Source organism: Littorina saxatilis, linkage group LG4 (genome assembly GCF_037325665.1).
Source record: "Littorina saxatilis isolate snail1 linkage group LG4, US_GU_Lsax_2.0, whole genome shotgun sequence".
NCBI lineage: Eukaryota > Metazoa > Mollusca > Gastropoda > Littorinimorpha > Littorinidae > Littorina > Littorina saxatilis.
The window spans coordinates 5335152-5362618 of record NC_090248.1 but is presented as its reverse complement, the minus strand read 5'-3'; the positions used below and the strand labels follow the sequence as shown (position 1 = coordinate 5362618).

The 27467-nt window shown below is 41.8% G+C and overlaps 1 protein-coding gene across 1 annotated transcript in view; it reads right to left on the bottom strand.

Annotated features, from left to right (window-relative positions):
* Positions 1-13200, bottom strand: part of LOC138963941 (multiple epidermal growth factor-like domains protein 11) — a 231214-nt gene extending 218014 nt beyond the window's left edge. The window contains exons 1-7 of the mRNA XM_070335797.1: positions 12646-13200; positions 11806-11991; positions 9719-9811; positions 8908-9006; positions 7723-7815; positions 6736-6873; positions 56-202 (exon numbers count right to left, since the gene is read on the bottom strand). Of these exons, the coding sequence (XP_070191898.1) occupies positions 56-202; positions 6736-6873; positions 7723-7815; positions 8908-9006; positions 9719-9811; positions 11806-11991; positions 12646-12988 (1099 nt within the window). The 5' untranslated portion in view covers positions 12989-13200. The remainder of the gene's footprint in view (positions 1-55; positions 203-6735; positions 6874-7722; positions 7816-8907; positions 9007-9718; positions 9812-11805; positions 11992-12645) is intronic.
* Positions 13201-27467: the final 14267 nt, after the last annotated feature.

Below are 27467 nucleotides of genomic sequence, written 5' to 3'. Positions count from 1 at the left end.
GGCGCACATACAGACTTTCATAGAGACACACAATCGCCAAAACACAAACACTTACATTCGTTGCAAAATGTTTTGTTGGGGGTCCATTGGTATCCAGGCTTGCATCCCTCGAGACATTCACCGTCAGTATTGTGACATCGATCTTGTGAACAGTTAGTGCACTGCATGCTGCAGTTGTCTCCAAAAGAACCACTCGGGCATACTGAAACATTACATCCGTTTATACCATTACTGCATGCTTATACAGGATTTCTTGTCTAATCGTGTGTACGTGAGTGAGTGAGTGTGTTTGTGTGTGTGTGTGTGTGTGTGTGTGTGTGTGTGTGTGTGTGTGTGTGTGTGATTTTTCTTTTCTTTATCGGCTAGGCGCTCTGAGGTGGTTTATTTTGTGTGTGTGTGTGTGTGTGAGTGAGTGAGTGTGTATGTGTGTGTGTGTGTGTGTGTGTGTGATTTTTCTTTTCTTTATCGGCTTGGCGCTCTAAGGTGGTTTATTGTGTCATGCTTGTGTGTTGGTTAGAGCCACCATCCATCTCCCGTAAACCATCAGTTTATGTCCACTGACAACTGTCAGGCTTTTACACACAGTACAAACACCCTTTCGTTTGAACACTTTCCGCTGGAGAACATCCATACAGAGCGAGCATTTTTCAAAGAATTTATATTTGCGTGAACGGACGAATTTCTATCTAGACAAATCGGAAGGCTCGTTATGGTGCTAGATTTAACTTTTAAAATCTAAATACTAAATTGACAGCTTGTCACACAAAAATGGTTGAAACACCAAAGAGTTACTAAATCATCAAAAAGAATCAGTACAGTTCGAAGTTATACAAGTTTGAATGTAGGGAGCCCGGATGTATGTCAAGCCAACAGGGTAAATGGGTCGACTGGTGCATGCAGCTGTCAGATCTTTTGAGTTGATGACGGGGAAGTGGGCAACCGAAAACGATACAACTTTGGCTTTTTTTATGTTCGTCGACTGAGATTTCAACCATGTAGTGCTTCACATAACCATGACCCCCCATCACATTTTTTTGGGGGGGATTTACCACTAGTATTTCTGGAAAGCCCATTTAGTATGAAGACTCATGGCACTTGTTTGCCATCTGAGCTCCTGCATTTTCTTTAGTTATGCCCTTATATGTAACCCTGCCCTCAAGCTGCTATTGGAAAATGGGGGTAGGTCTCGTCTGAAGCCCTTTTCACGACCTAAAACTGGCCTATATCAACACAAATGATACCAATGGAAAGGAAATTGATGCACTGATAATGTTACATTACATTACATTATAATTCTGGCAGCAAAATCTGTTACTTCCGGTTTTTATCACCATCTTAACCAATATTTCGGAGAAAAAAAATGAAGCATCAACCGTTCCCCGTGGGGTAGTCCAAGGATGCAATATGATTGTATCAATAATGTCTACTCTACTCTTATTTTGGATTTGCATGTGAATAGAAACAATGCTATATGCAGTTTTGCAAAAAATACACATAATCAAAGTTCTGAGTTGTAACGACTGAACCCGATGATTCCTCCTTTTGACTTTGCATGTCTGTTGATAGTCTGTTCTATTGTTTGATCGACTGGGTTCCGGCATGCAGGTACGGGAGAGCTTGAGACGCTGAATCCCCCAGCTTTCAGCAGCTGCGTGGCACTTGGGTGACTGTGCTTCAAGTTCAGCATTTGGAGAAAGTAGATTGTGACATACCTCACGTAGTGTTGGTGATCTGTGGCGAAGAGAAGGGGTGCCATGTCTTGAACGCAGGTAAGGTGCAGGTCAAAATCATTTTCTTTTGTTGCACGGAGCAGGCGAAGTACAAGCCAGATCCTCTCAGCATACATAAGCCACAACTGGCTAGTTTTGCCCATCTCGCCATTCAAAATACTCTGCCGGTATTTGGTGTATGAGTCGTGCAACTGAATGACAGGATCAAGTTGCATGATTGCCTCTAAGTCAGGTCTGCTTGGATCCTTCACCATCTCAGCTACTTCTTCAAGCTGATCTTTTGCAGCCTGATTGTTCATGAATTTCTCCATCAGCATGCGTTCCAAGGCCTCCAGCACTGTGTTGTGCACTCGAAGAGCGTGATTGTAGTGCTTAGACATCACCACTGCCTCAAGGGAGCCACTTGCGCATGCACTCCTGGTCCACTTCTTTGGTTGTGCACTGCGACAGATGAAGAATGTGCTGAACTGTCGCGTTGTCAGTGACTGGATGGAGGACTGGAGGCATGTAGTCAACAACAGACCGCTCTTGTATGGCTTGCACTTCTCTCCCAGTTAGTGATATCCATCCTGCCCATCCTGGAATGTGCTGGTCATCCGCACACTTACGCCGAGCAAGGATCCAGAGAAAGTCAGAGAGTGAAGCGTGAGTCACAACTTCTGGCACAGAAATAGTTGTGTCCACCAAGTTGAGCTTAGGCTCCACTTTCTGCTTTGCATAGCAAGGAGGGAGATCTTCAGGGCTGAACTCAACACTGTCACGGCTTTGTTCAGGACGCGCATCTCCTGTAGGTAGGACTGATTCAGAGACCTCCTGAATGAAAATGCCGTGTGCGGAATGTGTTGTACCAGATCCCGAAACTGTTTCTTCCTGCAAGTCAAAATTATCCCAACAGAAGTGGGTCACAACATTGTTCTCTGGACGAATGGTAGTTGGCAGCAGGCTGCTGTTTTGCATGATCTGGTGACACACGGCAGTTTCAATCTGCAGTACGCCTCCGTGGGATATACAGTGCCCGAAACGATTCAGCATGCTGAGCAACTCTGCACTTCCTGTCAGATGTCTGACTGCTGTTGCGAGTACAATGTGTTTGGGCATTTTCCACTCGTTGTTCGATACGGCATAGCAGATGTCCTGAGCTATTGACAGCCCGATCCTCTCCTTTCTGTCTGAGGTTTCTTTTCGCCCAGAAAGCATGACCTTCAAGAAATTCAGCTGGACTGGAGGTGGCAGGATCTTCTGGGATGTAATGAATGAGACCGGTGGTGGCCAGGGACATTCTTCTGCTGAACGGTATGCCTGGATGATCAAACGCCTTAGGATACGGGCCGCCTCTTCTAGTCTCCTCTCATCAGATGCTGCCGCCTCAAAGGCTTGTTCAACAGCCTGCCCAACTGGCAACTCTAAGGAATAGACAAGCTCACTCCGAAAATGTGGCCTCCAGAATTTCAGACTCTCACCAAAATGGCCCACAATTTTCTTCTTTGGGTGATGAGTTTGGAAATCAGGGTTGCAAAAGTCAGGTTGTTAGTCCTGCATATAGGTGCAGTATCTCTCCCGCAGCATGGTCATTCGTTCAACTTGGTGCCTGTTGATGATTGCATCTTCAATGTAGTTGCAGATGTACTGAAAGGCATCTGAGCATGCCTTCATATGTTCTTTGGAAGTTGCCTCTCGCTGTTCATGCCTCTTACGACTGCGCACAAGATCACGTCGGCATGACTCATGGAAGTATGCTTCTCTTGCCAAGAGATCCACCTGCACTCGTGCCATCAGTTCAACATCTTGTTTCTCACTTGCTGCCGTCTTGATAGCCTCCTCGGCAGACTTTGTTTCACATCTCACAAGTTTCTCATGATGTGCCTTGCCACTTCGTGCCCTCTTGTACTTTTGGTCACAGATTATGCACCAGTCACGAGGAAAAAGCGTTCTGGTAGAGTCTCCCATTTTACGTCGTTTTTTCCGGGATGTTGAGGGCTGATCTGTGTCGTTATCATCACTCACATCCTCAGGGCTGCTTTGCTGGTCATCATGACTTCTCTTTCTCAAATACTTCAAGTTTGTGAATGACTGGTAGCAGCGTCTATGAAACCCATGAAGAGTATCATCTAGTATGTCAGGGAACGCATCCAGGACTGCTGCGCATTTTGAATCAAGTCCTGCTGTCCTACGCAGGCGGCAACATTCCACAAGTTTCTCTTTTGTCTGCTGACTAAGTGGCTTCACTGCTGGGTCAAACCTGACCTCAGGGCAGTGGATGATACACACCTTTTGTGCAGTTTCTGTCCGTCTTGGCTTTTTCTTGCGCTTGAAAGATACTGGTCGTTCGTCACTCATTCTGATGTATTATATCTTCAGTGCATCAGACGAAAGAAGTATGATCTGCAACAAAAATCTCCTGCGAGTTGAAGAGAGGTGTTGTGTTGAGGGGGAAGTTCCTACTGCTCATTAGGGGACAAAATATATTACCAAAACGTAATACAAGTATGATGATGAGTTTAGATTTTCTATTAAAAAAAACCAAAAACATCCCCATCCTTAGAAATCAAAGTGCAGAGCCGACTCGATAAAGATGTATCTGCGGCTATGCAAATCCACAACACAATAAAATGCCATATGCTGAAAATATGTGTTTATCTTAATAAGAATAACTTACAGCTTCCACATTGAAACCAAACCAAATGATTATTGATATTATTATGGATTATGTGATGCTAATTCTAGCCCTGCCCCGAGAGGTCAAACATAGGGCCCAAAGAGGAAACATTTGCTTACCGGAAGCGTATGTGGAAAACACAATACAATGCATAATGAAACAAAAAAAATCACAATATGACAACACTGATATACTGCCTTACTGACAATATAAAAACATTATAAATTAAATCATTTGTGTGGCTGTTGTGAGCTTCTGACCAAAAGTTAAATATAGGGTGCAAAGAAGGAAAATCCGCCTATAAAGTGTGATATATCTGAAAAAAATGCAGAAGCTCTGATGGCAAACAAGTGGACTTTGACTTCTGGCATGAAATCCTTCCAGGAAATTCAAGTGAGAAATCCCCCCCCCCAAAAAAAAAAATGTGACCTTTCACTATGGCTATGTGACGCTATAATGTGATACTGTCAGTTGTTGTGTCTGTGTAGATTGAGTATTACGCGCATACACAAGTACTTCCGCAACAGGGATAATATTACATCAAATGGCCTGCATCTTACCATTGCCCAAGCAGACACATTTTCCGATAACCGCCAGTTTCTTTGAAGATGCCGACAATCGGTTTGTGTCACTATCAGCCATTTGTTATATTTTTGGTTCAAAGGTACACAATAACATGATATTGTAGATACAGAGTTGGATTCATAACACAAACTGAGAACCTTCTTCTTCTTCTTCTTCTTCTTCTTCTTCTTCTTCTTCTTCTTCTTCTTCTTCTTCTTCTTCTTCTGCGTTCGTGGGCTGAAACTCCCACGTACACGTGTTTTTTGCACGAGTGGAATTTTACGTGTATGACCGTTTTTTTACCCCGCCATTTAGGCAGCCATACGCCATTTTCGGAGGAAGCATGCTGGGTATTTTCGTGTTTCTATAACCCACCGAACTCTGACATGGATTACAGGATCTTTTTCGTGCGCACTTGGTCTTGTGCTTGCGTGTACACTGAGGAGAGTCTGCACACAAAGTTGACTCTGAGAAATAAATCTCTCGCCGAACGTGGGGACTGAGAACCTAATTCATTGAGTTTATACAATTATTTAAAAAAGTGGGTCACACGGGGCCACGACGGCTCGGGGGTTGAATAAACCACGAGAACTCGTGTGTTGTGGTTTACGCAAGCTAAATAGTCATTCGAGCGAACTGTGTCATTTTGTTAAATGCTATATAGTCTATATCGATTACTCCAATGAAGCCAGTCTACATCGATTAATCTAAGGAAGCCAGTCTATATCGATTAATATAAGGAAACCAGTCAATATCGATTAATCTAAGGAAGCCAGTCTATATCGATTAATCTAAGGAAGCCAGTCTATATCGATTAATCCAAGGAAGCCAGTCTATATCGATTAATCCAAGGAAGCCAGTCTATATCGATTAATCCAAGGAAGCCAGTCTATATCGATTAATCTAAGGAAGCCAGTGTATATCGATTAATCCAAGAAAGCCAGTCTATATCGATTAATCCAAGGAAGCCAGTGTATATCGATTAATCCAATGAAGCCAGTCTATATCGATTAATCTAAGGAAGCCAGTCTATATCGATTAATCTAAGGAAGCCAGTCTATATCGATTAGTCCAAGGAAGCCAGTCTATATCGATTAATCCAATGAAGCCAGTCTATATCGATTAGTCTAAGGAAGCCAGTCTATATCGATTAATCCAAGGAAGCCAGTCTATATCTCAATTAATCCAAGGAAGCCAATCTATATCAATTAATCTAAGGAAGCCAGTCTGTATCGAATAATATGAGGAAACCAGTCAATATCGATTAATCTAAGGAAGCCAGTCTATATCGATTAATCTTAGGAAGCCAGTCTATATCGATTAATCCAAGGAAGCCAGTCTATATTGATTAATCTAAGGAAATCAGTCTGTATCGCGTACATCCGCAAGACACTACCTGAACGTGAACTGACGATCAGCCAACTAACCGACCAACCAAGGGACCGACCGACACGAAAAATTAGCAACCAAATCACACACACACACACACACACACACACACACACACACACACACACACACACACACACACACACACACACACACACACACACACACACACACATACACACATACACACACGCACAAACCCACACACACACACACACACACACACACACACACACACATACACACACACACACACACACACACACACACACACATTGTTTAATAAACGCCGCATACTTGTCTTCAATAACACGTCACACCCACAAAAGCAATTCTAGACGACAACGGACCAGAACGTTAGAAAGCACCTACCAACAAAACAGACTAAGCACCTACCTTCAGTGCATAGAGGCTTTGTCCAGCCCGGGGCACAACCACCGGGGCACACACCACTCGTTGCGTTGCACGCAGAATCGCCACGACAGTTTCCACAGTCCATTAGACAGTCAGAACCGTGCTTTCCTTCTGGGCAGCCTGCAGTGAGATTAAGCACATTGCCCAGCCAGTAAACAAAAGTTGAGAAATCACGCGTTGCGTGTTCCGGAAGCTTTAAAGATACTAAGTATTTATGCCAGAAGAGTGCTCAGAAAAGATTCGGGGGGCAGTTTTCCTGTGGGCAATTGTTCTCCCATGGCGGAGACATGTTGCTACCGACTGTGGTATTTCCCCGCCCCCAATACAATGCGAAGTGTTCTATAATGTGTGTATTGTTGTATAATTTTGTTATTCTTCTTTCTTCGAAGTACCATAAATCAATTCGTGGCCATATTTTCGAGCTGTGCATTGTTATATTATGGGAAAAACACGTTTGAACGCAAATTCGCAAAGAAATTTTGATCATTTGCTCCGGAACTGCAACGTAGATTTGCCAAAACAAAAAAAATCTGGTTCAATATGCCTTACACCTTTCGAGAATCTTCGGAATACAAAGCATTGTTATTTTGTTACTGCTATTCGGGACTGTGGCACCATGTGCAGGTTTTGCAGAGTACACGACCAGATAGGCAGATATCAAACACTAAAACATGTCAACGTTATAAATGTACACAGAAACGAGGGGACAAAGCTGAAGTTGATAACTACTGGTGGGCATTACAATACACAATACAGCATAGGGTACCTTATTGTATCGTATAAACACATCTAGTCCTAGCTAGGTAGACATTGTACCTTTAACGATATATTCACCATACACACACACACACACCACACACACACACACACACACACACACCACACACACACACACACACACACACACACACACACACACACACGCACACACACACACACACACACACTTACTTTCAGGGTAAAACTTACGTGTGCAGTGACCACTGATTTTGTTACACCCTCCTACACAGTTCTGGTGACAAGCAAAAGAACAGTCTGGTCCGTAGAATCCCTCTCGGCACACTGAGAATGCATGACAGAATAATGTTCTCTTTTGTTTTAGCAAGAGTAAGCGTACAGCAACAAAAACACCAAGGATAATTGCCGAGGGGCAGCTGGATTGGTTGCGTTTTGACACACTTTGGCAGATCAAAGTTCACAAAGCTAATGGAAGAAAATATTACACAGGTACACAAAAGTTAAGGTAAACATAAAGCTATACGACTATACAGAGGAATAGCTTGTCGCGTATAAAAGTATACGACAATACATACATTATATAACACTTCGCATTGTATTGGGGGCGGGGAAATACCACAGTCGGTAGCAATGCTGGGTTCAGAACCAGCGCCCTTCCATTAAATAGGATGGTATGTATATTCCTGTGAGGTTACGCTTATATAAATTCGGGCTGCTCATTACTATAGGCAAACCGAGCTGCTATACAGTGCCGGGCTACCCATTCGTTTTCATTTGCCCTGCATGCATCACGCATTGTGTGTATTCGATTCATGTTTCCAAGCCCTGCGAGTTTCGTTGTGAACTTGGGTTATTTGTAGTGCGCATGCGTGCACTCGGGGGTGTTCGGACATCGAGGATAGTCTGCACAAAATTGACACAGGGACATACATCCCTCGTCGAGCGTGGGGATCGAACCCACACCGATAGCGACAACTGGTTCTGAATCCAGCATTGCTACCGACTGTGGTATTTCCCCGCCCCCGATACAATGCGAAGTGTTCTATAATGTATGTATTGTTGTATAATTTTGTTATTCTTCTTTCTTCGAAGTACCATAGATCAATTCTTGGCCATATTTTCGAGCTGTGCATTGTTATATTATGGGAAAAACACGTTTGAACGCAAATTCGCAAAGAAATTTTGATCATTTGCTCCGGAACTGCAACGTAGATTTGCCAAAACAAAACATTCTGGCTCAATATGCGGAACATGCTGGTAGTGTCATATGTTTTAAATGGGTTTGGAAGAACTGCTCATAGTTTACATAGCACTCCGGCCCTGTTCTTTTTTTAGTCACACCCAAAACCGTTATTTGTCTTGGGCGACGCAGCTGTTCTAAATCCAGGCAAGTAAAGTTTGCGTGCGATGACTCACCTTCACAGTTGCCGTCATCACGCTGACAGGCAGGACCAGCACAGTGGGCAGAACAGTTATGATGGCACAACTCAAGACCCCAAAATCCTTCCTTGCAGCCTGAGAAGACAAAAGAACATCGTGAGAGCCTTACACCTTTCGAAAATCTTCGGAATACGACGAATTATTATTTTGTTACTGCTATTCGGGACTGTGGCACCATGTGAAGGTTTTGCAGAGTACACGACCAGATAGGCAGATATCAAACCCTAAAACATGTCAACGTTATACATGCAAACAGAAACGAGGGGACAAAGCTGAAGTTGATAACTACTGGTGGGCATTACAATACACAATACAGCATAGGGTACCTTATTGTATCGAATAAACACATCTAGTCCTAGCTAGGTAGACATTGTACCTTTAACGATATATACACCTGGTCCCATGAGGCTTAGCTCATTACATTATTGGCCATTGTCCACTAATGTCTTGTTCATGTTTGTGTGTATTTTTGTTTTCCAGGCACTTTGTGCTTAGGGGTGTTGTTCTTGCTCGTGTGCACACAAGGAAATACAATTCCTCGCAGAACATGTGGGTCAAATCTGTTGCGGTTCTGAACCAGACCTGCTATCATCCTGTCAATATGATGACACGTACACCAGTGTAAAACTCTACAGCACATAAGGTTGACACAGTTATGTCGCTTTGGTAGCAAATGCAAAAGCTAACAGCGAATACATACTGGAACAACAACAACAACACCAACAACAACAACAACAACCAAACACCAGTTAGTCATTGCTAACTCTGAGACGAGGCTTTTACTTACGTGTGCAGAAACCACTTGTCATGTTACACCCTTCATCGCAGTTCTTGTCACAAGGAGACGAACAATCCAGTCCATAAAATCCATCTTTGCAAACTGAAAAGATGTGCATGGATTGGACATCTTTATTTCAACAGCTTACAAATAGAATCAAAACGCATAGCTCAGCAGCCGAATTAAAGCTGTATGCATATTCATCAGGACAGCAGAACAGAGCCACAACAGTGGCTGAGTTGGGTTGCAGTTTTGCATGTTTTGGCAAGTAACAAGAACAATATCCTTGTATAATTGCATACAACGTTATGTACCATGGCCTCCCTCCTGTGTCTCTGAACATCTACTATACGTTTATATTTGTTTTGGTATTTTAAGAAAACAATTCTTTCTTTCTTTATTTATTTGGTGTTTAACGTCGTTTTCAACCGTTCAAGGTTATATCGCGACGGGGAAAGGGGGGGGGGGGGGGGATGGGATAGAACCACTTGTTAATTGTTTCTTGTTCACAAAAGCACTAATAAAAAAATTGATTCAGGGGCTTGCAACGTAGTACAATATATGACCTTACTGGGAGAATGCAAGTTTCCAGTACAAAGGACCTAACATTTCTTACATACTGCTTGACTAAAATCTTTACAAACATTGACTATAATCTGTACAAGAAACACTTAGCAAGGGTAAAAGGAGAAACAGAATCCGTTAGTCGCCTCTTACGACATGCTGGGGAGCATCAGGTAAATTCTTCCCCCAAACCTGCGGGGGGTAAGAAAACAATTAATATAACATAGATTAAATACATAGTATACTACATACAGGCTTTCAGTCGACCTTGATATTCCACATTGCCCGTACATGTGCCATCGACTGAATGTGCATTGGAATACCACGATATTCAGAACTAATTGTGCGAACGTCACTCAGTGGTTTCTATGCAAGTCCTGGCTTGCTAAAAGTGTCATAACTGTGGTGCATCACTGTGTAAAATAATTATGACTTCTGTCGATCGCGGTGTCCTTGTCTGAGGACCTAAACGTGTACTTTACTTTGTTTCCTATTCACATAATCATTTTCTTGTCTCCTTTGATCAACATGACGAACTGTGTGTATGGGTGTGTTCGTGCTCGTTGGTGCCGGCTCTATGAACTGAAACAGAACAGCAATTAGCAAAGAACAAGAAAACAATCTGGCCCGCGTCCGACCTGGACTGCCAACATTTCAAGGCTACATAATGTATGCCAAATATGTCATACGCGTGCTCTTAATCATACATCCTTGAATACAAGAGTCATGTTGACAGGCTGGTTTGTGCATGTTCCAAGTACGTCTAGCTGATATGTGGTGCAGTAAAACCTACAGACGATGAACTGAGCAGATAATAAAGTAACCACTAGGTATATGCCTTCATATCGGCGTAAGAGACTTTTAACAGACAGTAACGCCGCCATTATGCACCAACTTGGCATAGATCAACTTGGCATAGATGGTATTACCATGCACATTCAGTCGATGGCACATGTATGGGCACTGTGGAATATCAAGGTCGACTGAAAGCATTTATGTCGTATAATATGTATTTCATCTATGTTATATTAATTGTTTTCTTAAAATACAAAACAAATATAAACCAGAATCATATAGGATGTGTGCTGGGGCCGATCCTTCAATGGCTTGTGTAAACAAAATAAAGTGATACCGATTTTGGCTTTGTGGGTTAAACATTTATGACAACTGGAACATGTGTCTTGTTACCCCTTTTTTTCCTAGAGCATAGCCTTTTAACATCTGTCAGAATGTCTAAACATGTCAGCAACAGTTCAAATCATTCTGATGAAAAGTTATGAAATTAATTTTACATCCGTGAAATAACATGTTTCGATTCAACGCCACTTTGCTTATTTTTCATGTAATAATTTGTACTAAAGTCAATCTAAATGCAATGTGTAGGGGGACCATACTATCAATCTAAAAACATTGAAGCAAATGCACACCAAACTTTAACACAAGCAGTTCTGTTTCGTGAATGTTGTGGTCAAAGGACTTAAAGAGAAAAACGGTGTATTTTATGGTAGCTCCTACCCTTAAGTACAACTTACCAAATATTTGAAATTCACACAGGTTCAAAGTTCTATTAGTCGTCAGTGTAAGACGCACCACCTGCCCGTACATGACTGAAGAACACATCACTGAGTTGCTCCTGATGGTGTTGTTCTGTGGTGACGTCACGTTCACACAAGTCTTGTTGTCCACCGTGATTATGAACGGGTACAGACGGTCGAACACTGTTCAGCATCAAATTGATACAAATGAAAAGGACATATTCAGCCAAAAGAAAACGTGTTCCATTTCTTGTCTCTATTCATACTATCGGTGAAACAAAATAGGCATGCTGAACGGAGTAGGTGTCATTCTTCTCAGAGGCTATTAAAGGCGTTTTAAAAGCCGTGTTAGCAATTAATGAGACCAACAAACACGGTACATTTCAGAAACACATCACCGCATAAACTTACACTGTTGGGTGATTTGCGCTGACTTATGTAGAACAATAATTTCGGACTTTTAGATCATGTGAAACATTAGTAACGTTGTTATGCGACAAGCCAGACAGAGTTTTAAGAATAATGATGCACGTACGTACCCTATGCAATTAAAACACAAACACACACACACACACACACACACACACACACACACACACACACACACACACACACACACACACTCTCACTCTCAATTACCTTATTTTGATTATAGCCTGCCTTGCGCTAAAATCTAAACACGCATGATCTATTCATCTACCAGCTTGTCCATACATACGTACAATTAAAAGGAAAACCAGTTGTTATTAACATGAAAGAACAGAGTCAACCGATATGTTCAAGCATACCTATACCAAGATACAAACTGAGTAGCTATACATGTACTACGATACGTACAAATGGGCTCCGTTTTTTCTTTGCGTGCCCAGACGGTGATGTTGTGGACAGGGTAGATCCTGCCCAGGTCCACCTGCCACCAGTGGTACTCGTTGCGTGGGACACCGACCCCCTCATTCGTCGAGTTCGTGTGGCTACAGGTGTTCGCTCCAAGGGATCCTTCTGTGTCGTTGTCAGCAGCGTTACTGGCCGCTCCGTTGTTTGAGTAAGTGCTGATCTGACTGTAGGTTTTGTTGATCGCCACGTTCACTGTGCGTCGTACAACATCATTTACGTGTTGAGTATTGCTAAGATTAACAACATTTTTGTTCCTGTTTTTGGATAAATGTCTTGATGACATCATATCCGGTTTTTTGTGAAAGTTGAGGCGGCACTATTACGCAAATTGGTTGACATTTTGGTGAAGTAATCTTCGACAAAGCCCGGACTTCGGTTTTGCATTTCAACTTGGAGGCTCAAACATTGATTAATGAGTTTGCTCAGATTCTTCATCGTATTCTTCATCAAATTCTGAATCTAAACATATATACATGTCATGTCAACTCTTAAAATGTGATCACAATTAACCAAAATAGGTTAATTAGTACTACGATTATTTGTTAAGAAATCGATCAAAAAAGATTTAACCTTATTCTTTATCATTTCCTGATTCCAAAAAACATTTAGATATAATAGGTTATATTAGAAAAAAGCTCAGAAAGTTAACAAGAATACAGAAAAGCGCGCTTTCCTGCTTACCGCAATACGCTATTCTGGCTTGTCACTTTCACTTTCTGTTGCACGGGAAGAGTGAGCGTTTTCCTTGTGCCGCGGGGATTGACGAAGCTGTTTTGTCTTGGTGAAAAAATGTGCAGTGCGTTCAGTTTTATTCTACGGGTTCGACCGATTGACTAAATGTTGTAAATTTGCCTTACGCGACTTGTTTGCTCATGACACAAGCCTTACATTAAAATATGAAAATGGTATTCAGAGGGCAATACAAATTATAGTAGAAGAACATGCGAAGTTTTCTGGCCTCAAGTTAGATAAACACAAATCAGAAGTCACGTGGCTAGGTAGACGAAAAGGAGAACATGGACAAGTGAGCAACATACCTATGAAGTCTGGAATGTATACAATTTTAGGAATATAATTATTTTTCTGCTGAAAAAGAAGCCTCTCTGATTGAAGAACAGTGGAAAGATAAAATTGAGAATGTTGAAAGAATAATACGAACAAATGGCAAGGACGAAACTCAACATTGTACATACAAATTTAGTTTGGCAAACACTATGCTCCTTTTCCAGTTCTCACATGCACTGCAAGTTCTGTCATTCCAGGAAAATGTGCTTCGCCAAATTAACACGAATATGTATACATTTCTCTGGAAACATAACTATATAATAATAAAAGAGTCTTTGAAAAGATTAAAAGAGGGGTCCTCAGCCTTCCACCGGAAGAAGGATGGATAAACATTGAGCACCAACAAAATATGTTCTTAACAAAATGGGCATTAACATGTTTTACAGAAAAAGGGCAAACACTGGGTTAAAATAGCAGACACGCTTATGGACCCCTTCCAAGGTCAGCATTAGACTTTTAATATATCGGTAAAGGTAAATGAAATAAAACACCTCAAATCTGTCTTTTGAAGAGATGTTATACAAACGCTGGGGCAGATTAATCAAAACAAACCTCCCAACATCATACCAACAGAAGGCCTGTGAAACAATAACTTAGTAAGGTATAAAGGTAAGCCACTATTTGTTCCAATGTGGAGAAAAGCTGGAATTGTGCACATGCAAGACCTCTGCGTCAATAATCTACTGTTAACTTGTCAAGAAGAACAACAGACAGTGGGACCTTACCCCGGACTCCAGTTAAATTACAACGCTATAATCCACACAATCCCCAATAGCTGGACAAATACCCCTTCGGTAGAACCAATAACTACAGATATTTACGTTGATGAAGGTCTGTTGAATCAAATTGGTAACGGCAAAATCAGACTAATTGTTGCAGAGAAACAAAATCATGAAATACTGCCAGAGAATGCACAACATAGAGCACGCTGCGCCTTCGGCATTTTTAATTCATTCACACAATATATCCAACCAATATATTCCTGAACAAAATGAAATAACAGACTCGCGAAAATGCCACTGGTCAGAGGAACAGAATCAGAGATAGAGAGAGAGAGGAAATAGAGAGAACGAACGAACGAACGAACGAACTTTATTACTCAAGGATGGAGATGTTAGGCTCACGCCTAGTCTTACAATCTGTCCCTGCTAAACTAAGACATAAAAATAGAGACAATAAAAGGATAATCGTCAGTCGCAATCATACAGTATTACTAATTACAACATTACCTATACGAATACATAATGCATAATAGAACATTGAAATGTACATGTATGTCAATATAATACAAAGGAAAAGAAAAGTCGACTCGCACACACACGCGCGCCGCATGCCTGCAATCACGTTTGTACACACTCCAACACACACACTCACACACACACACACAAACACACACACACACACACACACACCTAAAGTGTGGATGGTTACCTAAGAGGCGGCACTGGGTGTAGTGCCTTTCTAGTGCACTTGCACTACAACAGCACTGGGTGCAGTACTCGCTCCGGCATCGAAGAATTTTGCACTAAAAAATGCACAAAATGTGACCTATTTCGTCGCCTATAGAGGACGGAAAGAATGTCATTTTGAACATTGTTATGACATTCTTTCCGTCAAAAAAGTCAATTTAACGGTGTCAATTTAACCATAAGGCAACCATCCACACGTGTGGACGGAAAGAATGTCATTTTGAACATTGTTATGACATTCTTTCCGTCAAAAAAGTCAATTTAACGGTGTTAAATGAAGCGACCATCCACACAATTAGGTTGCCATCCAGAGTTTAGGTTGCCATCCACGTGTGGATGGTTGCCTTATGGTGATTTAGGCAACCAAACCTGTGGAAACATGGGTACACACACACTCACCCACCCACCCACACACACACACACACACACACACACACACACACACACACACACACACACACACACACACACACACACACACACACACACACACACACACACACACACACACACATGCTCAACTATTCGTACACTTTGTTAGAGTGTCACTAACATGTGAAATCAATGACAGCAAAAAGGTTGTACTCACCAACATGTTGGTCAGCTGTGATGATTGCACAACACAAAGACACGAGTAAAAAGAGGCCTCTGGAATGCATGGTTATCTCACATGTCCACTACTATCTAAACAAAATACAAGAACAAATGTACGGTAAATCAAGTAAACAAGAGTTAGCAGGTCCAACAATTCACTGCACTGCTCCTCGCTCTGAGTTACGTTGCTAAAAGAGAAGAAGAATCCCGTCAGACAACCCTGGCTATAAATACACCCAGGGGCGTAGGAAAAGGTTGGGACAACATACACTGCATATCATGACATGGCTTTTTGATCAATGTCTTTTGGCTATTTCACCTTCATGAAATAATTATTTCTTCTTCTTCTTCTTTGTTCATGGGCTGAAACTCCCAAGTTCACTCATATTATAGCACGAGTGGATTTGTACGTGTGTGACCGTTTCTACCCCGCCATTTAGGCAGCCACACGCCGCTTTTGGAGGAAGCATGCTGATAATGTAATGTTCGTGTTTCCATTACCCACCGAAATCTTTCATGGATTACATGATTTTTTCCTTGCGCACTTGACCTTGTGCTTGCGTGCACATACGAAAGGGGTTAAGTCATTAGCAGATCTGCACATACGTTGACCTGGGAGATCGGAAACATCTCCACCCTCAACACTCAAGGCGGCAGCGGCCGGGATTTGAACTCACGACCTTCCGATTAGTAGGCCGATGTCCTGTCACTACCCCACTGCGCCCGTCAAATATTCATTCAAATCTGAGATCACTCAGGCACACTGACCTCAGAATTGAATATTAATCAGATGGTCTTTTGCTTTCAAATGCTGACTCTTACCATATTTAAACAGAAGACACAACTCAGCGTATGTAGTGACGGAAAAAGCTTTACGAGAAAACTCATGACAGACACAATTGAAATAATAGCTTTGAGATAATGCTTCATTTAATGTGAAATTAGAAGCAACTTTGAAAATAAGATAAAATAAAATAAATAAAATCGACACATTTTAGTCAATGTTTGACACTGCATTACTCACACCTATTGTGTCAGTAACATTTGCACTGCTGTTCTTTGTGGAAGGTAAAAGCAAGTTGTAGGTTATGCCGTATTGATTAGTGTACCAACACAATTTTTTGCAAGCGTTTGAAATCCAGTCTTCAGGTTACTTTTTGTTTCCACGTAATGTCGATTTTGCAAATGAAAGAGGTTACGGATGAAGTTCTAATAGATTACGCAATTTGTAGCTCCGCAAATGCGTAACTTAGTTTGGGTCCAAAACGGGTAAACCCGTTTTCCCTTTTTGTCGTGTTGTGGTCTTACATGGCCAACATCATGACGGAAAGCAGACATTTTCGGGCATTGACAATTATGTTTATTTATTTATTCGTATGTTAAAAACATAAAATATAAGCTCAGTGTCCTAACTTATCTCTCTCCGTGAACATCCCTTTATGCAGTTATGACCACTCAACATGAACATAAAGTTAACAGAAGGAATCGACATTTAAACACGAAACGATTGTGTGTGTATTTCTTGTACACGGGCGCTGTGACTTTGACTTCAAAGCATAGAGGTTAATTGTTCAGGGTACTTAGTTTTAACAACAGCGTTAAATACTATTAAGAAAATGGTGTCAATACTCTTGTTTCTTCGACATGCGTATACAACTTAACGACTTACGACAAGGGAGCAGCTGCTGTCGTAGCGTTACGCCGAATGTTGCACACTTCGCACGCGTCATGACCATTCTGTTTTAAAGTTACGTTGTTCGTACGCTCTGTGCATATGCGTAAAGCCGCTATATATTTGTCAAGATCTCGGCCACTGAGTAGACCACCTCTACGGATCTGCCTACGCGCCCGACAAGAAAGTTAAATAAGGACTTACAGAGCCGTTAGCAACAACATTTGGGTGAACAGAATGATGAAGTGGCTTTTTGTGACACAAGCTAAGCATTTATACAATGGCGACGACAACAGCTTTTTTTCTTAAATTACTTTAAACGCTTTCCACTTTTCAGTATGCATCGACACTCCAAGCAAAACCAAGCAGGCGAATCGCCAGCCACAGTCAAAAGGTTTTAGTGTATTGTGTTAAGCACATAATAATTATTAAGAAATGTTTGCATATCGGGAGCTCATGTTTGTGCACAAGAGCGTTACGTGTATTCTGTATGCGCAAGTCCCAAGGTCTGGTCTACACTTTCGTGGGGAAGGTGGAAGGAGGGGGTGAGGATGGAAGGGGTGGGTGAGTGTGGGGGTTCGTGTTTTGAGGTTGTAGTAACTATAATCCATGCCTCAAAACACCAAACAAATAATAGAACAATGTTATCCAGTATTTGGTTTAAACAAAACTTTATTCAATTTGTATCATGACAAGAAACAATGCATGGATTTTACGATTACTAACTCAAGCATATAATGCTTATTTTAAGCAAAGTATCCAGTATTTAAAAGTACAACTCTTGTCTCATGTTTGTGCCCATTATCACTCTTCATGAAATACAAGAGCGTACTTTTACATAGACTCATACACATACCAACAGAGGTTTAGTGCATGCAGCTACACCACTGCCACCATGCCTGCATGACTGGGTGGTCGAGTGGTAACGCACTTGCGCTCGGAAGCGAGAGGTTGCGTGTTCGACCCTGGGTCAGGCCGCAATTTTCTCCCCCCCTTTCCTAACCTAGGTGGTGGGTTCAAGTGCTAGTCTTTCGGATGAGACGAAAAACCGAGGTCCCTTCGTGTACACTACATTGGGGTGTGCACGTTAAAGATCCCACGATTGACAAAAGGGTCTTTCCTGGCAAAATTGTATAGGCAAAGATACAAATGTCCACCAAATACCCGTTTGACTTGGAATAAAGGCCATGAAAGGTGAATGCTCGCCTAATAGGCTACTGAGCTTTACTGGCCGATGTGAATGCGTTATATATTGTGTGTAAAAAATGTCTGTTTGTCTGCCTGTCTGTAAAAAATTCCATTTCAAACGGCAGAAATTAATATGTAAGCGCCTAGGGCTATATCTAGATTAGGCGCATAAAAATGATCACAACAATAATAATAATAATAATGAAAAGCATACCGTGATTCAAAGCAGCACATATAGTGAACCCTGGTTTCTTATCAGAAGACCCCAATACCCCCAGCCCCTTCCGCCCTCCCCTGCCCCACTGTTCTGCCAACCTTCAAAACTAAAATAGTTTCCTTCCTGGTTTGAATCATTGTCAGATATATGTCACCCTTTCAGGGTTTGCTCCATTCAGCTCTCATGCCATCAATGCAGTTAGTTTGAATACATGAATTCACAACGTTATATCATTCAAAAGGCGTTGGATATAGCACACACCTTCCCACCAGTGCTTGTTCAACTTCAATACGGTTTTCCTAAAGTAAAGAGCAAAGCTTTCACAATGTCAAACTGACACGCATCTTCTTGACGTCCTATTCCCTTCTATTTCGGCAAGATGTGTTTGTTCTTTCCATTCAACCGTAAACCTGCATCGTATATACTCTCTCTCTCTCTCTCTCTCTCTCTCTCTCTCTCTCTCTCTCTCTCTCTCTCTCTCTCTCTCTCTCTCTCTCTCTCTCTCTTTTTTTGTCTCTCTGTCACTGCAAGTAAATACATGAATCTATATATATATACGAATTGTGTCTGTCTGTCTGTCTGTCTGTGTGTGTGTGTGTGTGTGTGTGTGTGTGCGCGATGCACGGCCAAAGTTCTTGATGGATCTGCTTCAAATTTGGTGGGCTTTTACAGAGAGACCCCGGACACAACCTCATCGATGAGATATTTCAACACGTGCTCTCAGCGCGCAGCGCTGAACCGATTTTGGTTCCACCTCAGCTACCCGGGCCCCCATACCGACACACCAAAGCCGCTAGACCACATCACAACGCCAAAGTTCTCGGTGGATCTTTTTCAAATTTGGACACCGTATTCAGCTACACCCCGGACACAATATCATCGATGAGATATTTCAACACGTGCTCTCAGCGCGCAGCGCTGAACCGATTTTGGTTTGTGTGTTCATTTCACCATTCCAAGTAACTCTTCCTTATCTTCTCCAGTGTTTTGCGTTTATCTCCCTTCCTTTGTGTGGCTTCAATCCATATTCCCGTTTCTAAGTTACTATTTTTAGAATGTCACTGCGCTGTCCACAACGCTTCCCTTGCACCCGTAAGTTGTTCTTACTGTCAAAGTGAAAGGGTCGAATCAATTTATAGCCACGCGAAAAATACACTCTCACCTATCTCTATATATTTATAGATATAGATATACATATATATATATACGGCTTCTCTGTGTGTGTTTGTGTTTGTGTGTGTGTGTGGGCAAAAACCTGTGTATTGTAGAGTTCTGTTTGTGATGTGGTCTAGCGGCTTTTGTTTGTCTGTGTGTTCTGGCATTTGAGAAGCCACACCAGATAATATAGGGCTAAGAAATAAGCTCTAAAATTCTCAATCCCGTTTGACAGGACTTCGCCTGCAAAGGTGATTGTGATGAACCGCCACGCTGTCTGTCTCTGTCTCGCTTTTCCTCTAGCCGCGGTTATCTCTCTTCCTCCGTGTTGCAAAGCCGGGTCCCAGGCGCAGCCTGGTATTCGGCTCTACTTCTTCCCGGTGAAGCCGGTACCCGGCGAAGCGGGTAATCATCTAGTCATTAATAAACGAATAAATGAATAAAAAAAAAAGCGTAACATAGATACATATATGAATAGAAGAAGAAGAAGAAGAAGAAGAAGAAGAAGAAGAAGAAGAAAGAAGAAAGAAGACAGAAGAAAGAAGAAACAACAACAACAACAACAACAACAACAACAACAACAACAACAACAACAGCAGCAACAGCAACAGCAACAACAACAACAGACAAGAGGCGAAGCCTTCAAGGCTCACGTAAGAAATCGACAAACAGTAACACAAGCTCAATCACTCCGTCACACATACACACACACACACACACACACACACACACACACACACACACACACACACACACACACACACACACACACACACACACACACACACACACACACACACACACACAGAAAGAGCATAGGTGAAACTGTGCAAGAAAGCCAGACACTAGATCTAGATCTGTCTGTCTGCATGTAGCCTACTTACAGGGACACGACTGCCAACCAGTCTCGGCCCGCTCAAAATAATAATGACCGAGACTTTCAGTACTTCCTTCGCGTGACGTCTAACCCTCTTACGTCATAATGTGACGTCAATGTAATGTGACGTCTTCAAATGTTAGAGTTTCTACCACAGACATACACACGCACTCACGCACGCACGCACATACGCACGCACGCACAGACAGACAAAGTTACGATCGCATAGGCTACACTTGCGTGAGCCAAAAAGGAATCATAGTGTGTTTCTAATAGAGGCTGTAAAACGATACAGGTAGAAGATATGCCCGTGCACACCATGTTTTGCTTTGCATACTCCCCTTCTTTCTCGCCACGTTCTGCCTGCATGACTCTGTGCAATACACTCTATCTTATTTCTGCAAAGCAAGGACACCACTGTATAGAGATTACACGATATTCTATTTATAAACTCTCTATGGGAACCCCGAGAGACTCTCTTTGTTTAGTGGGGGTCGAGGATTGCCGAGACTTCCTCAGTGCCCCACTAAACAAAGAAACTCGCGAGGGATTACTAACGTTACAATAGAACATTGTGTAATGTATTTAGTACACTTTAATGCGGTAAGACGTGCGTTGTTATGTTTTTGGACTCATCACTGCGTCTATTTACATCCCATACATGGCCTCGACGCCTGAACTGGAAGTCTGTGTTACAATGGGTGTATTTCGTGCATTCGTTGGTATGTTTTTGGACTCATCACTGCGTCTGTTTACATCCCATACAGGGCCTCGACGCCTGAACTGGAAGTCTGTGTTACAATGGGTGTATTTCGTGCATTCGTTGGTATGTTTTTGGACTCATCACTGCGTCTGTTTACATCCCATAAAGGGCCTCGACGCCTGAACCGGAAGTCTGTGTTACAATGGGTGTATTTCGTGCATCCGTTGTTATGTTTTTGGACTCATCACTGCGTCTATTTACATCCCATAAAAGGCCTCGACGCCTGAACCGGAAGTATGTGTTACAATGGGTGTATTTCGTGCATCCGTTGTTATGTTTTTGGACTCATCACTACGTCTATTTACATCCCATAAAGGGCCTCGACGCCTGAACCGGAAGTCTGTGTTACAATGGGTGTATTTCGTGCATCCGAACTTGAAAGAAGTCCGATCTTTGATGTAATGTTTCTCAGCTTCTGTTGTAATCTGTGCTCGCATCTTACATTGAGTTCACACTGAAACACTCTGGGGAATCAACACATCGGCCAAAACAAAGATCTGAAGCGAGTATCTCTGGCCAGACATGATGTATTTTGGAAACAAACGTTGCAATGTATTTCGAACATTTGACGTCACTAGTTCCAAAGTCGGTCTGCTTGCATGTAAATGCGTGTTGCGCGACATTTCAGTGCTGTCGTTTACAACTAGAGATCGTTTACGGTGGCCTGGCGTAAAATAAAAATAAATGTTCTTGCAGCACGTACTCATAAGGATACAGAAAGTCCTTGTTGTAGGAATTGTCGTTATCGTTCATTCTTTATCGTTCACAATCAGTATTAGTTATCGTTAGATTTGACTGCGATATCTAGATTTATCAGTGCCAATGTCGAGAAAGCTGAAATCATATCAGATCGAGGCGTGAGCCGAGATCTGATATGATTTAGGCTTTCGAGACATTGGCACTGATACATCAGTCAAATCTAACGATAACGATTTTATCGCATTCCATTTCGGAAGAAGAACCCATTAACCCCAGTCTAAGAAATCGGTCAAGCGCAAGGGAGGCTACTGCCATGTTGTTAATGTTGGATTGTCTGTTCCTGCTTTCGCAACTTTGCTGCTATAACTTTTTCAAATACTCTTTTGTTTTCTAAGACGTATATAAGGCATATAAAAACAACAAAGAAAAGAACAATATTGTGTAAACATATCACACAAAAAAGGTTCAGTGGAGGAACACGGAACAGCCTTCGCGGTTACTTGCAGTCTTTTAGACTTCAAAGGCTTTAATTTGGCAATTCTAAACGATGGCAGGAACTGAAGTGCCCCGGACTGTATCAGTGAAGTCATCTGGCTCAATTTCTGTGTAGAAGACAGCTTCCAGTTCTTAGTCGTTATCGACGGACTGCAGTGTTGATAATTTTGTCGAATCGCCAACTGCAGACGACACAATATTCCAAGACAACTTTCAAAGATGGCGTCTTCCAATAGCCTTCGTGACTGTTTTGAACCTGTTGAGGTCTTTGTGTGGATTGTGCATGGCTACGACAAAGAGGGATGGGACAGTGATTCATGCTGGAGCAAAACGTTTAAATCGGCTGCTCATTTCCAGCCTTTACGTGAGTGATGAGCGCTGATACCCTGCAAGAGAACTCGCTTCTTGCTCCAAAGTTCAGTTTGTTCACGGCTGTTCCAATCGCCTCCCTCGGTAAGAATAAAACATACCATTCTACTACTTCTCTGTTAAAGGTGGGTGGAAAAAGTGTGTATTTATTCATTACACAGCTTAAACTTGCTGATGCAATTACTTTCCTTTTATAAATGTGCGCTTTAAAATAATGGGAGACTTGTGTTTCCTTCAAGTGAGATTTTTTTCTTCAAAATTACAATTGGAAAACTACTTCCTGCACGATATCAAATTCACTAGGAACTTCCTCTGCTATATCAATAATACGGTTCCTAGTTGACCAATGACAACAGGTGTTTTTGTCATGTGATCAGTAAAAATGCGATAATATTGCTTGTCGCTTTTAGATCTCACAAGCAGAAGCAATCTTCAGACAACAGAAATGTCACAACGTTCAAGGTTTCATTTCTTAGGTGCATTTCAGTTGTAAATGGACGAACGTTAACCTGTATCCTTATGCAATAAAACAGTGTTTGTTCTCTCTCTCTTTCTCTCTCTCTCCCCATCTCTCTCTCTCTGAGAGAGTTTGTGCCGTGGAACGATAGAGCATGATTGAAAGCCGATAATGTATGTTAGCACTGTAAACTTGTTTGTCGTTGCACCTATCCATATTGTTAATTCATGCGCTGGATATGTCTTTAGGTTTAAGAGAGAGAGAGAGAGAGAGAGAGAGAGAGAGAGAGAGAGAGAGAGAGAGAGAGAGAGAGAGAGAGAGAGAGAGAGAGTGAGAGCGTGCGTTTGTGCGCTCGTGTGAGTATATGTTAGAGAGAAAGAGATAAAACCGGTTGATTGTCCATAAATACAAACACACAGCATGTATTACTGACCCCCCCCCCCCCCCCACTGAAATGAACCTTGTGTGTTTAATCAATAAAATGTCTTACGTCTTACGCCTCTCTCTCTCTTTCTCTCTCCCCATCTCTCTCTCTCTCTCTCTTTTTCTCTCTCTTTATCTCTCTCTCCTTATCTCTCTCTCTCTCTCCCTCTCTCTCCTATCTCTCTCTCTCTCTCCCTCTCTCTCTCTCTCTCTCTCTCTCTCTCTCCTATCTCCCTTTGAGTGCTGAAGTCTAAACACAAACCACCATTGTCAGCATTGACATGACGTCAAAAGCTGAATATTGTGTACAAACTAAATACAATTTCGAGACCGTAGGCGTTGACCTTCAAAAAAGGTGACGCAAAGTGTGCTTCATGAATGCATATTGTGTGTTTGAATGTTCAACATTCAGTGCTTATCGATTCATGTCCATTCCACATTAATAATTGTCAGCTTACTCTATTGTTTTTACATTAATAGTCAAGTTTTGTTTCTTTGTAATTTGGTGTCCAAAGGCAAAAGTTGTTACACACAAGGGCAACATTAATTACTATTCGGAAGGTTGCACAGGGGTTGAATGTACGAATGGAATTTGATGTGAGTGTAGTTGTTTGTATAACATCCTTTATGCTCCATGCCCCACATGGGTTACATGAAAAATAAAACGGTAAACGGTGCGTTTGGTTTCTGACACACGAAACCGCAACCCTTTCATTGATATGTTAATAGCGCTTTATTTAGCTACAGCGCTTCCGCAACATACAGCGAAAAGCACAGGCACATGAAACGCGTACAGCTCATCACCCGTTGTCAGCCTATCTACCCACTGACTAAGTTCCTAGACAACGAAGAAGAAGAAGAAGAACAACAACAACATCAACAACAACACCAACAACAACAACAACAACAACAACAAAAACACCACCACCACCACCAACAACAACCACAACAACAACAACAACACCACCAACAACAACAACCACAACCACAACAACATCACCGACAGCAACAACACCACTACAACAACAACAACAACAACAACAACAACAACAATAAACAACACCAGAAAAGGAATCATATTGTGTTTCTGATAGAGGCTGTAAAACGAGGCAGGTTGAAGGTATATGCCCGTGCACACCCACCATGGTCCACTTCTTTACAGCCACGTTCTGCATGCATGACTCTCTGAGCAGTACACTCTATCTTATTTCTACAAAGCAAGAAAACCACTGTAACCCGGAACACACCGTGCAGCAAGGAAGTTAGACGAAGCCCTTTGTATGGTATAACCTCTCTTAGCATATCAGTTGTTTAAGGAAAATGTATTGGTATCATTTTCACAGTGTGCGATTGTGGCACAGGTCGTCTAAATACCCGTTTGTTGACAGAGCACTCATGCACTATGAAATTGTGTGTGTGTGTGTGTGTGTGTGTGTGTGTGTGTGTGTGTGTGTGTGTGTGTTTCTATCTCTTTGTGTTTTTGTGTGTGTGTGTGTGTGCTTGTGTTTCCGTGTCTATGTGCGTGTGTGTGCGTGCGTGCGTGTGTGTTTCTGTGTTTCCGTGTGTGTTTGTATTTGTGTGTGTGTGTGTGTGTGTGTGTGTGTGTGTGTGTGTGTGTGTGTGTGTGTGTGTGTGTGTGTGTTTACAACTAGTCATTATTTGATCGAATGTATTCCGGCAGATTGTCAATCGAGGAGGAGGCTATGGTGTTTGTGCGCGCGTTTTTTACTCTGTTTGTGTTTGTGTGTGTGTGTGTGTGTGTGTGTGTGTGTGTGTGTGTGTGTGTGTGTGTGCGTGTGTGTGTGTATGTGTTTATTGCAAAAAACAAGGCAAAAGTAGTTCCCTTGCATTCTTATGTTTGTTTGTTTTACTAAATCAAAAAAATACAGATGTAATATGTGTGATTTTATTTTGAAGTCAAAAACGAACATTGTATCTTTGCTCCTTAACTAAACAGATGCACACACAAACACGTTTTTAACAGGCTATTTTACATCTCAGAAAAAGAAGGCAATGAAGCAAAAGACATATAAAGACCATGCATTACATCCAATCACTCCGCCTAGTAGGGATTAACATGTTCTTCTGCTGCTATGTGGATTTCTTGCAAACTAACCTTGTCCCCAACTAAACGGAGTCAAACAGCATTGTAGCAATGCGAAAACGTACGCTAACTGTGTGACAAGGTTGTCAGCTGTCTCTGTGCTTGTAATAATAATGATAATAAAACATTTTTCTATAGCTCTGTTCACCGCCAGTTTACAACAAAAACAAGGCTTAACGTATTCATTTCTTTGAAAGCGACTGAAAGACGAGATCTCAACAGTCGCAGTGCAGTTATTCGCCTCAAAGTGTAGAGTATAGTTACTGAAAAACAACCGGGAAGTAACTATTGTCAAGGTTAAACGTTTCACAAGATTTCTGCGAAGTGCAACCAGAGAACATCCTGTACGCTCGAAGAGATGTGGACAAAGGCGAAAGAATAACAAGCAAGATAATGGGATTTCCTCAATACAGACACAGGCACGCAATGTTTTGCTAAGTGTGCTAGAAGCCACGCAGTCAATTAGCCTACTTAACCCCACACAACCCCACCCTGACACTTTTAAGTGACAACATATGCATAGCTAACTTGCAGTCTATTCCTAGTAAAATGTCATACGATATTTTTGTAATAGATTTGTTCCCCTGATAATTAAGTAGTGCTAAAGCCAAACACAACACAAACAGGGATGACCGTGTTTATTTCTTAAAAAGCGACTGAAATTTGACCATGTTGCATTACAATTCAACCAGTCTACAGAAGACAATACTCAGAGTCAACTGTGGTGTAAACAAATCAACAATCAAATGAACACACATGGGAACACTAATAGAGAAATATAGTGAACTTTGCACACACAAAATATTGCGACACTGAAACTTGAGCATTAATTCGTTTTAAACTGTCAATGCTATGCAAGGCAGTTCACTAACCATCTGGCACATTTTTGAGATTACAGATGTGTTTTTTCTTACAGGGATCACATGATCGACGCTCAAAATCCACCGGAGAAAAAACGTGAGGTAACCTTTCACAATTGACGAACATTCATAGTAGGCAAAACAAGGCAACTGTTTACGTAAGAGGCAAAAGTCACATCAAGTATCTACCTAGAGCAGGTTGTTTTGTTTAGCTGGCTTGCGTATTTTGTTTGAAATTCCATTTAATTCCGTACAACTTCATTTTAAAATTCGTAAGTTAAGTATTGAATGAGTATTTGATAAAACACAATTTGAATTCAAAACGAAAAAAGTCAAGCACTGCTAGCTCGAAAAAAAG